Source organism: Sinocyclocheilus grahami, unplaced genomic scaffold (genome assembly GCF_001515645.1).
Source record: "Sinocyclocheilus grahami isolate Dianchi unplaced genomic scaffold, SAMN03320097.WGS_v1.1 scaffold1202.1, whole genome shotgun sequence".
In the NCBI taxonomy this organism is placed as follows: Eukaryota; Metazoa; Chordata; class Actinopteri; order Cypriniformes; family Cyprinidae; genus Sinocyclocheilus; species Sinocyclocheilus grahami.
Window position 1 is genome coordinate 47273 of NW_015506381.1, and position 11442 is coordinate 58714.

Sequence of the window (11442 nt, forward strand, 5' to 3'; positions counted from 1 at the left end):
ATTAATGTGAGTACTTGCAACAGATACAACTACATTTGCATTTCCTGGACTGGCAAGGCAGAAAAAAAAACAGTACTGGCTTTTTAGGTAAAATTAGGTATTAGAAGTTGATTCTGGCAGCTATAGATGCTTAAATGTATGCAAGGAAGAAGACCAACCATAATAAACTATACAAACAGATGTTAGAAAGAAGATAAATTGCAATTATTATACAGTATATGCAAATGTGATGGTGTTGTTCTTGTGATAGTTTATATTTTCAGTGCAGAATGCTGAACGTGTCAAAATATTGCAGAACCTGAAGCAGGCAGTCATGCTGATATGGGTGGGTTTACAATAAGCATTTTTTAATAGAGTTTTTTTTTTTTTATGTTTGCATTATGAAATAGCTGAATTGGTTTTATTTGATAATTGAGAGCTATTTGAGGAAAGAGAACCCTCTACAGTTGTTTGTTTTTGAACTTTCTAGTAGATCGGACTAGTTAATTTTTATTTTACTAGTAAAATAAAATAAAATAACAAAAATAGCACAGGATGAAATTACCTGCAATATGAATGTGTTGCCAGTTCATAACCTTAAGTGCAGCAGAAATTTTTTTTTAACCTTGGCCAGATCTGTGCCTTGCCACAATTCTGTCTCTGAGCTCTTCAGGCAGTTCCTTTGACCTCATGATTCTCATTTGCTCTGACATGCACTGTGAGCTGAAAGGTCTTATATAGACAGATGTGTGGCTTTCCTAATCAAGTCCAATCAGTATAATCAAACACAGCTGGGCTCAAATGAAGGTGTAGAACCATCTAAAGGATGATCAGAAGAAATGGACAGCACCTGAGTTAAATATATGAGTGTCACAGCAAAGGGTCTGAATACTTAGGACCATGTGATATTTCAGTTTTTCTTTTTTAATAAATCTGCAAAAATGTCAACAATTCTGTGTTTTTCTGTCAATATGGGGTGCTGTGTGTACATTAATGACTACTTAAATAACTACTTGCAACAGATACAACTACATTTGCATTTCCTGGACTGGCAAGGCAGAAAAAAAACAGTACTGGCTTTTTAGGTAAAATTAGGTATTAGAAGTTGATTCTGGCAGCTATAGATGCTTAAATGTATGCAAGGAAGAAGACCAACCATAATAAACTATACAAACAGATGTTAGAAAGAAGATAAATTGCAATTATTATACAGTATATGCAAATGTGATGGTGTTGTTCTTGTGATAGTTTATATTTTCAGTGCAGAATGCTGAACGTGTCAAAATATTGCAGAACCTGAAGCAGGCAGTCATGCTGATATGGGTGGGTTTACAATAAGCATTTTTTAATAGAGTTTTTTTTTTTAATGTTTGCATTATGAAATAGCTGAATTGGTTTTATTTGATAATTGAGAGCTATTTGAGGAAAGAGAACCCTCTACAGTTGTTTGTTTTTGAACTTTCTAGTAGATCGGACTAGTTAATTTTTATTTTACTAGTAAAATAAAATAAAATAACAAAAATAGCACAGGATGAAATTACCTGCAATATGAATGTGTTGCCAGTTCATAGGAGAAACTCTCCATATTTCAGTGAATGATAAACTGCTATGCATGGTTATGAAGGTGTGAGAGAGGATGTTCTCTCAGGTGGTCCTCTGATGTTTTAGAACACAATGGTTTCCAGACGGCCCCCCTGCTGGCCATTAAAAAACCCATAAAAATGCCTCCCACTCACAATGAGTCACGGCCAAATCAATACATACTCTCCATCCCAAGCAGGCTATTTAAAGTGCAGCACAACATGAGGAAGAGAAGCCAATTAATTAGTGCTAAAGCTTCACTTCCTATAGCGGATTAAAGGGAACTGCACAGCGCATGGGAAAAAAACATACCTGAAGGGTAATATGCCATTGTGGAAAGTTGTTAAAGAACTTTAAAAACACATAAAAATTCAGGATTCGTAATGTGCTGATAAGCTAACTGTAGATCAATGAGCTTCTACTAAAGTGGAGCATGTGGTGTACTCGGACAAAAAAATAAAATAAAACAGCAAAGCTGCTCTAAAAATATCCGAGCAGTTTCTATAAATGGTGGCGAGTTTTTCTTCTGCTGACTGTATTACGAGAAGTCCGGAGGGAGAGTCCAGTCCTACGCTAACTTCTAACAGCTAGACTAGAGCGGGAAACAGAGGCATGTTCAAGGATTCAGATCAGCGACATTTTTCAATTTCACTGAGCACACAGCTTGCGTTCAGCCAATATGTTTTTTTAATGTGAGGATTCAGCACACTTGAACATCAAAATGTATTAAAATGTCGACTAGTGGACTGAATACATTGGCGTATTGTGATAAGTTTTCATACCACAAAAAAGGAAAAAAGGATGAAACTAATTATAAAATATCATTCGCATGACAAAAATGTTAGCGTATTTATTGTACGACCTTGCCTTCAACTTGGTACAGCTGAATAGTATTACACAATTTAGTAACCACAAACAAAGCAACACATTTTAGCGGGAGAAATACAGTTTCTCTGCATTTCAGACGTACGGTATCTTAAATAAATTGTTTTATCACTTTCTAACAGGAAGGTTTCAGGTCTTTTTTTAGAGTCTTGCTCTATTATTACTATTAACATAAGTAATCACATTCCTGCACAAATGTGTTTCATGACAAATGACAACAACACTACAATATGTCTCTGGAATCTGTAACAGGGCGAGACCAGTGACGCACAGCTAGCGAAATGACAGTGACCTTTCAAAACCAGACAAGGAACGCACATGCTTTTTGTGTAAAGTGTCAGAGATGGAGTCTCAGTGTGTTAGAGGGAATCTTGGTATCATTTAAAAAATGCAGATCCAGCACAAATTCCTCAAAAAGGGAAATATGGCAGAAGAACACGGTTGCTTAGCCACAGCTATGTTTATGATAGCGCATGAGTCATTCATTTGTGTTGTGATTCAAGTGATACTAATAACGCCTTCATTATCCATTATCCATTCAAATGACCGCTTTAAACATAGTCAGAGCACGTCCTGCTTACATTCGTAATAAAATGTAAACAGAAACTGCAAACGTTTACATGGTTAAAAAAATGCAGGTCGTGCATGATAATAGATACTGGCCAAGTAACAGTGAAGGTGTGTGTGTGTGTGTGTTTTGTGTGGAGTTTGGTGACATTTATTTATCTTTTCGGCCGGTCAATGTCATCAATAGCTGCGAGGAGTTTCTGTCGCGCTTTCTTGTTGATGTGGGACCCGAGGCAGACGTTGACCAGGTTAGTCAGCTGCTTCATAGAGTACTCCTGGTCAAACACAAAACAAATTCGTGATAAATCTCTACTAGAGATGCCTTACATCATTTTAATGAGGACTTAAAGCCTGCCTTGAATGACATGCTTTACACAGGGCTTTTTCTTAACATTTAAATAGGAATCAATTAGTGCTGCATGATATATAAAAAACATTGTCACAACGGTTTTGATGGTGATATTAAATTAGATTAGCTTTGAGATAGTCATTTGCAAGAACTAAAGTTTTAATACAGGGATGTTTTAAAAAGATCTCTGATTTAAATTTCAGAAACAAACATTGCCAGATTTGGTAAGTTTGATTCCTTTCTGTGAATAAGATCAAATTTGAATATGCTTTAATGAATCAATTCAAAACTATTATTATTTTTGTATTATCACTACAAACTTCTCACATAGTAAAATATATAGGGAGACACATATAGTTCGTTATTATGTATTGGTATAACAATATTTAATATTTTTGAGTTCATTTAGTCTTGATTGCAATTGATTTGATGTGTTTTTACTTGACTTTGTTTTGATTGTAGGAATTTGCCATTTCAAAGCATTTAGCAATCTATAAAACCTATTTAGCACCTTTTAACAACCTGCCTACGTTGTGTTGTCAGGTGTAACCCATCTTACCCTGTGGTTCTTGATGAACTGCTCCATGTCATTCTCAGTAAGGTAGTATGCCTTGATGTAGGTCTCTACGAACTCCTTGTCTGGAATTGGTCTGAGGTCGGTGAGCTTCTCCAGCTTCATCAGGAACTGCTGGAAGTCCAGCTGCATCAGCGCACGTCCTTCATTACTGCATTTCTTCACATTTGCATAGCTGGCAGAAAGCAGGAGAGAAGGAGAGCAGAGGTGAGTGTACGTCAAACAGATAAAGGGCATTCATTAACTGTTGACAGTTTATGCTACATTAATTGTAGAGACGGTTCCTTGCAGTAACCTCAGGTTAAGTGTATTGCTCGCGAGCACGATGGTGCTTGTAACTCTACGGGTTACATGTAACCTTATGCCCTACCACTAATCGAACCTGGAACCTAGCTAACCGCTAGGCCACCATAATGTCAATAAGAATACATCAATAAATAGAGCAACAATGCAGTGATTGACCAATCAGAATCAAGTCTTCTAATCTTATAACAAGATTTACAATAGCTGAGATCATAATTTTTGTTTCTAGGTCCCCTTCTGAATGTAAAGACGTGATAAAAATGTTAAAATATAGGGGTGCATATTTATAAAATAATAAATCGGCATAGATGCTCCACATATCTGGTTTTCAGCTTAAATAATAATTGAGACAGACCGTGGGATGTGTCATTTAAGCCAAAAGACAAATCCGCTTTTGACTGTAAAGAGACACCAAATGCTGAGGGCCATTTTTGGTCAAATTTGCCATTTGCTCAGTTTGACACCTTTTGATTTGTACAGCTTGTGGGTCTTGGTTTGCAGTCCTGAGCCCTAAGCATCCAACACAACCAAAGCATCGATTTACAGTGTAGCTGCATCCAAGGCAAACAAGCATCCACGCAGATTTCAGTGCTGTTGACACCCCTGTTTACTTTTTGGCTGACAGTGGTGTAATTACTTTCTGTGAGGGGAAAGATGTTGCTGGGCCTATTGAGTATATCCAGTCTGCCAATATATCCCTCTGTTTCCCTGCCTCCTTCCTTTCTTCTTGTCACGTTCTGCTTGATGGCCGGCAATGATTTGGAATGCAACTCGGTGCTGCACTGGCACTGGCACTTGACTACTTGAAAAAAAGAGAGGCTGAAATGGGTATCATTAGAGTTGGTGCTAGGATGAATTAGCTAAGGGGCCATTTAGAATTTTGATTTGACAGCTTTGATTTGTAATAGAAAACTTTTGTAAAGTTATAAATGTTTTATGGTCACTTTTGATCATTTTAATGTGTAAAAATGTACTAACTCCAACATTTAGAATGGTAGTATGTGTGTATGATAATCAGCTATGTTTATGATAGCGCATGAGTCATTCATTTGTGTTGTGATTCAAGTGATACTAATAACGCCTTCATTATCCATTATCCATTCAAATGACCGCTTTAAACATAGTCAGAGCACGTCCTGCTTACATTCGTAATAAAATGTAAACAGAAACTGCAAACGTTTACATGGTTAAAAAAATGCAGGTCGTGCATGATAATAGATACTGGCCAAGTAACAGTGAAGGTGTGTGTGTGTGTGTGTGTTTTGTGTGGAGTTTGGTGACATTTATTTATCTTTTCGGCCGGTCAATGTCATCAATAGCTGCGAGGAGTTTCTGTCGCGCTTTCTTGTTGATATGGGACCCGAGGCAGACGTTGACCAGGTTAGTCAGCTGCTTCATAGAGTACTCCTGGTCAAACACAAAACAAATTCGTGATAAATCTCTACTAGAGATGCCTTACATCATTTTAATGAGGACTTAAAGCCTGCCTTGAATGACATGCTTTACTAAGCAGCGTCACAGGGCTTTTTCTTAACATTTAAATAGGAATCAATTAGTGCTGCATGATATATAAAAAACATTGTCACAACGGTTTTGATGGTGATATTAAATTAGATTAGCTTTGAGATAGTCATTTGCAAGAACTAAAGTTTTAATACAGGGATGTTTTAAAAAGATCTCTGATTTAAATTTCAGAAACAAACATTGCCAGATTTGGTAAGTTTGATTCCTTTCTGTGAATAAGATCAAATTTGAATATGCTTTAATGAATCAATTCAAAACTATTATTATTTTTGTATTATCACTACAAACTTCTCACATAGTAAAATATATAGGGAGACACATATAGTTCGTTATTATGTATTGGTATAACAATATTTAATATTTTTGAGTTCATTTAGTCTTGATTGCAATTGATTTGATGTGTTTTTACTTGACTTTGTTTTGATTGTAGGAATTTGCCATTTCAAAGCATTTAGCAATCTATAAAACCTATTTAGCACCTTTTAACAACCTGCCTACATTGTGTTGTCAGGTGTAACCCATCTTACCCTGTGGTTCTTGATGAACTGCTCCATGTCATTCTCAGTAAGGTAGTATGCCTTGATGTAGGTCTCTACGAACTCCTTGTCTGGAATTGGTCTGAGGTCGGTGAGCTTCTCCAGCTTCATCAGGAACTGCTGGAAGTCCAGCTGCATCAGCGCACGTCCTTCATTACTGCATTTCTTCACATTTGCATAGCTGGCAGACAGCAGGAGAGAAGGAGAGCAGAGGTGAGTGTACGTCAAACAGATAAAGGGCATTCATTAACTGTTGACAGTTTATGCTACATTAATTGTAGAGACAGTTCCCTGCAGTAACCTCAGGTTAAGTGTATTGCTCGCGAGCACGATGGTGCTTGTAACTCTACGGGTTACATGTAACCTTATGCCCTACCACTAATCGAACCTGGAACCTAGCTAACCGCTAGGCCACCATAATGTCAATAAGAATACATCAATAAATAGAGCAACAATGCAGTGATTGACCAATCAGAATCAAGTCTTCTAATCTTATAACAAGATTTACAATAGCTGAGATCATAATTTTTGTTTCTAGGTCCCCTTCTGAATGTAAAGACGTGATAAAAATGTTAAAATATAGGGGTGCATATTTATAAAATAATAAATCGGCATAGATGCTCCACATATCTGGTTTTCAGCTTAAATAATAATTGAGACAGACCGTGGGATGTGTCATTTAAGCCAAAAGACAAATCCGCTTTTGACTGTAAAGAGACACCAAATGCTGAGGGCCATTTTTGGTCAAATTTGCCATTTGCTCAGTTTGACACCTTTTGATTTGTACAGCTTGTGGGTCTTGGTTTGCAGTCCTGAGCCCTAAGCATCCAACACAACCAAATCATCGATTTACAGTGTAGCTGCATCCAAGGCAAACAAGCATCCACGCAGATTTCAGTGCTGTTGACACCCCTGTTTACTTTTTGGCTGACAGTGGTGTAATTACTTTCTGTGAGGGGAAAGATGTTGCTCGGCCTATTGAGTATATCCAGTCTGCCAATATATCCCTCTGTTTCCCTGCCTCCTTCCTTTCTTCTTGTCACGTTCTGCTTGATGGCCGGCAATGATTTGGAATGCAACTCGGTGCTGCACTGGCACTGGCACTTGACTACTTGAAAAAAAGAGAGGCTGAAATGGGTATCATTAGAGTTGGTGCTAGGATGAATTAGCTAAGGGGCCATTTAGAATTTTGATTTGACAGCTTTGATTTGTAATAGAAAACTTTTGTAAAGTTATAAATGTTTTACGGTCACTTTTGATCATTTTAATGTGTAAAAATGTACTAACTCCAACATTTAGAATGGTAGTATGTGTGTATGATAATAATGATAAATAAATGTAAAAATAAAACGGGTAAAAAATAAAAAAATGTAAAATCAAAGATAAAATGAAGTAAAAAAAAAATGCAATAAATACACTATAAACAGGAAACTTAAAAAAACAAAAACATTTTAATGGCATCATTGCTTGCTGGTAGAGTGATGATAAACATTGTGGGAGAGAAAAAGGGTTTCGGATTCAAATACCAAAAGATCATACTTTTAACACACTATTTTAATACACCATACCACAGCGAATTCTATCATAGACTGTCATTTTAAAATTAATTTACTGATTTATTTTATAAAATAGTTGCAAAACATTAAACAAGTAAAACACATTTGTTCACAACTTACTTTTTTTTGGCATTTCATGATTATTATTAATGTTTCGGGAATTATCCCAGCATTTAATCAGCTATAGGACGACAGTAATTTTCTCAGCTTACAAAATGCTGTGGATGCTGTCTACCTGAACATGTGATGATTACAGAGAGCGTTAACTCCCTGCAATTACAATCACTGTTCAGTTTTGAGCAAAACTGCACAGGCAGAAAAAGCAGTGAAGATAGCGGATACAGACTGCTCCAGCTACACTCAGACAGCCTCTTTAACACTTCTTTCAAACAACCTGCCCTCAAAGATTGTGCTCTGCCATTTTCAAACAAGTGGCCCTTGACCTTATGATGCAGGTGTACAGCTGAATCCTGCCAGGAGGTGCTTGCCAATCTATGCTGGGCCATGCTCTTATCAACTATATATTCTGTCTTGGCAAAAAACATCCTTTTAAACAATCGCAGTCCTAGACCTAAGCTACCTCTGAAATCAGAGGATTATGACAAGCTGATCTTACTGAAACCCTAAACCTTACCCTAGTAATATCTGATGAATTAATTGACAAAATAAATCATTACCATACTGATTATCTACCTATGATTTTAAATTGTGCATGCTCACTTCCCCTGCTTATCCAGCAACAATGACCAGCTCCTGGGTAAATACTAAATAGCTTAAAGTCCTTGGGGTGTTTGAGTCTTAATGTGTGGCACTTTGTACAAATGGAGTATGCAGACTTTATAGAGGACCACACATTTGGCCAGTGGCAGCCCAGATGGGACTGAACAATACAGGAGTGATGAGTTTGTAGAAGATTCTTTAGAGTTTCTTAGATATTCTGGGAACATACGGTCATTCCACATCAGTACATCTGCGCTGTTGTTACGCACTCTATCGTGGGCTTTTTCAGTTGTTTAAAAAAAGCCTGTTCATCTCTGGACAGTGTGTGATTACTTCTTTATGCACTCCTGAGCTATAGAAATGAATAATCAATGGATTACATGGCTAGAGAAATGCAATATTCTGATACGTTTTATTCTCACATGTGACTAAATCCAGATGTCTACAGTGAAGCTTTACTATGAAGAACCTCTCTGAAGTCAAGAGGTGCCTGTAAAGTCATGTCAAATGTGCTCCCAGCAAATCTCCATTATGTTGAGGGGGTGACGAGTATAAGAGGTTCTCAACAGGTCTGTGAGCTTCAAGATTGCCAGCACACTGAAGATAACATACTGGGGTAAGGAATGAGTGATGGAAGACAGGTTGACAACCAGCTCTTTGGAGAAGACATGGATTCTAAATTGCTTGTCACACTGTGCCGTGCAAACTTCCCTGACGTTCATTTACAATAATCCGGCTCTCGACTAATGACAAGCAGATGGGTGCAAGAAGAGGAAACAAGAAGAAAAAATAAATACGAAGAAATTAAACAACATTGATGGATTTATATATTCAGCTATTTGAGAGCAACAAAGGCATTCTGCTCATGGCACAAAATCATTACTGAGATTTGATGAATCCTCACAGAACTAAAGCATGCTTAAAATATCTACAGTAGGAGCATGCCTCAGGAAAAAGGTAAAAATGGGGAAAAGCACTACACGTAAATACAATGACGAGAGTTGTTCCAAACACAAGATCGATGAGGCAGCTGAAAATCTCAGTGTTTCTTGTCTTAAATCAAATATCATCAACACGTAGCACAAGATTTCGCACACCCACGAGTCCCCAGTGATAAAGGGTTTGCATCCCTCAAAACAATCACTGCCAGCCAAGCCATAATTGAAAAAGCCAAAAGCTCTTCTTGCTCATAAAAACAATCCACAAATTTAAGCAGAGGAATAAAAAAATAGGAGAAACTAAACCTTTCATTCAGATTTGCTGTTTTAATGCATATACTGTAGCTGTGGCTTAAAAGCATCTGGCTATGAGTGCATTTGCCTTTTGTCAGATATTTGCTTTAAAAGTGAATATACTATTGAAGGAAGTTGAACAAGAAAATTGTAGAAAATATATAATTTATTAAAGAATTCTGAAAAAAAGTACCATGGTTTACACAAAAACATCAAGCAATACTATAACGGTTTTCAACACTTAAAATAAAAAGAAACATTACTTGAGCACCAACTTAGAATATTAAAATGATTTTCGGAGGATCAAGTGATACTGATGGCTACTGAAAATTCAGCTTTGCCATCCCAGGAATAAATGGCATTTTAAAATATATTAAAATTGAAAATAATTACTTAAAGTTGTAATAATATTTCACAATGACTCATGTCAAATCCACCAGTGTTCACTTGTGCTTTCTTGTATCATAAATATCACTGACTTTGTGAGAAGATTTAATCAATTTAGATCTGCCTGAGGAACTTCAAGAAGTTGTTAGTAGGAAAATAGATGGTTCTAAAAAGACTGGCAAAGCTTTTAACCTTTTACGTCGATTAAAGTAAAACGGAAAGAGCGTGGCACAACCCAAACACTTCTAAGGTCAGTCCATCTTAAAAAACCGAGCAACTGGACAAACAGGGCATTTGTAAGAAAAATTACCAAGATGCCAGATGGACTACATGGAATTCCAGAACTGTTTGAATGAAAGGGGGAAAACTGTCTAGACAACAGCAAGCATTTGACGTCTTATGCCTCTTTGGGAGATCAGCCAGAAGAAAGTCACTTTTGAGACAAGCCAACATGAAGTCAGCCTGGAATTTGCTAGAAGCCATGTGACAAAACATGAAATCTATTGGAAGAATATTTTGTGGTCTGAAGAGACTAAACTTGAGCCCTTTGGCCTGAAAGTGAGGTTCTGTGTTTGGCACACCAAATACAGCGCAATACCAAAAATACCAAGCAAGATGGTGACAACGCCATATTCTGTGGTTGCTTTTCAATAGGAGGAACTGAAACTCTGCGACAACAATTTGGCAAAGTAATATCTAATATTTAATCAAGTATTTATAATATTTGACAATATAGGCAAATCCTTGAAGAGAAGCTGAGAGGTAAATACTTTTTGTAAATGAGAACTGTAAGTGGAGAAATAAATGGCTAAAGGTAAATTTACTGGATAAATGGGTTTAAATCATTAGAGGATTTATAAAATAAACTAGAAAGCACTATAAAACCTAGTTCCATCAATACTACCAAAGTGAAGTGGTATTGCCACAGTAATGGGAGGTTCTTTGGCCATTGCTGAACTCCGTGGACCTGTATGTGATCCAACTGCTCCTGCAAGCTATTTTCTTTGTTTGGGAAAGGGCTGAGTGGTTTGTGATGGCCAGTACTCCAATAAAAACACTCTGTGGTAGGAGATTTATCTAAGAGCAGGTGGTCTTATAGACATCCACACCCATTTGGTTCAGCTTGGTAGCCCACTTACCCCTCCACTAATGTCCTGTTGGCCAGACGGATGCAGTGCTCCCATAAGACATTGGACACAGGCAGAGGAATCCGAACTATTTTCGACACATCTCCCAGTCTCTGGTTAAA

At 37.1% G+C, this 11442-nt stretch overlaps 2 protein-coding genes across 2 annotated transcripts; both read right to left on the reverse strand.

Annotated features, from left to right (window-relative positions):
- Window positions 1–2233: 2233 nt before the first annotated feature.
- LOC107567970 (syndetin-like) lies at window positions 2234–4105 on the reverse strand. The gene is made up of 2 exons (XM_016253790.1): window positions 3921–4105; window positions 2234–3287 (listed from the first exon to the last, which is right to left on the reverse strand). The coding sequence occupies exons 1-2, from the start codon at window positions 4065–4067 to the stop codon at window positions 3168–3170; spliced, it is 267 nt and encodes an 88-aa protein (XP_016109276.1). The 5' UTR covers window positions 4068–4105; the 3' UTR covers window positions 2234–3167.
- Window positions 4106–5260: 1155 nt separating this feature from the next.
- LOC107567971 (syndetin-like) lies at window positions 5261–11436 on the reverse strand. Its single transcript, XM_016253791.1, has 3 exons — window positions 11333–11436; window positions 6290–6479; window positions 5261–5645 (listed from the first exon to the last, which is right to left on the reverse strand). The coding sequence occupies exons 2-3, from the start codon at window positions 6434–6436 to the stop codon at window positions 5526–5528; spliced, it is 267 nt and encodes an 88-aa protein (XP_016109277.1). The 5' UTR covers window positions 6437–6479; window positions 11333–11436; the 3' UTR covers window positions 5261–5525.
- Between the last annotated feature and the right edge of the window lie 6 nt (window positions 11437–11442).

Excerpts from the sequence above, each read along its gene's own strand:
- LOC107567970 (XM_016253790.1), bottom strand. The coding sequence starts at position 4,067 with ATGCAGCTGGACTTCCAGCAGTTCCTGATGAAGCTGGAGAAGCTCACC. Across the intron at positions 3,288-3,920 it reads AGTTCATCAAGAACCACAGG|GAGTACTCTATGAAGCAGCT; the intron begins GTAAGATGGGTT and ends GTGTTTGACCAG.
- LOC107567971 (XM_016253791.1), bottom strand. The coding sequence starts at position 6,436 with ATGCAGCTGGACTTCCAGCAGTTCCTGATGAAGCTGGAGAAGCTCACC. Across the intron at positions 5,646-6,289 it reads AGTTCATCAAGAACCACAGG|GAGTACTCTATGAAGCAGCT; the intron begins GTAAGATGGGTT and ends GTGTTTGACCAG.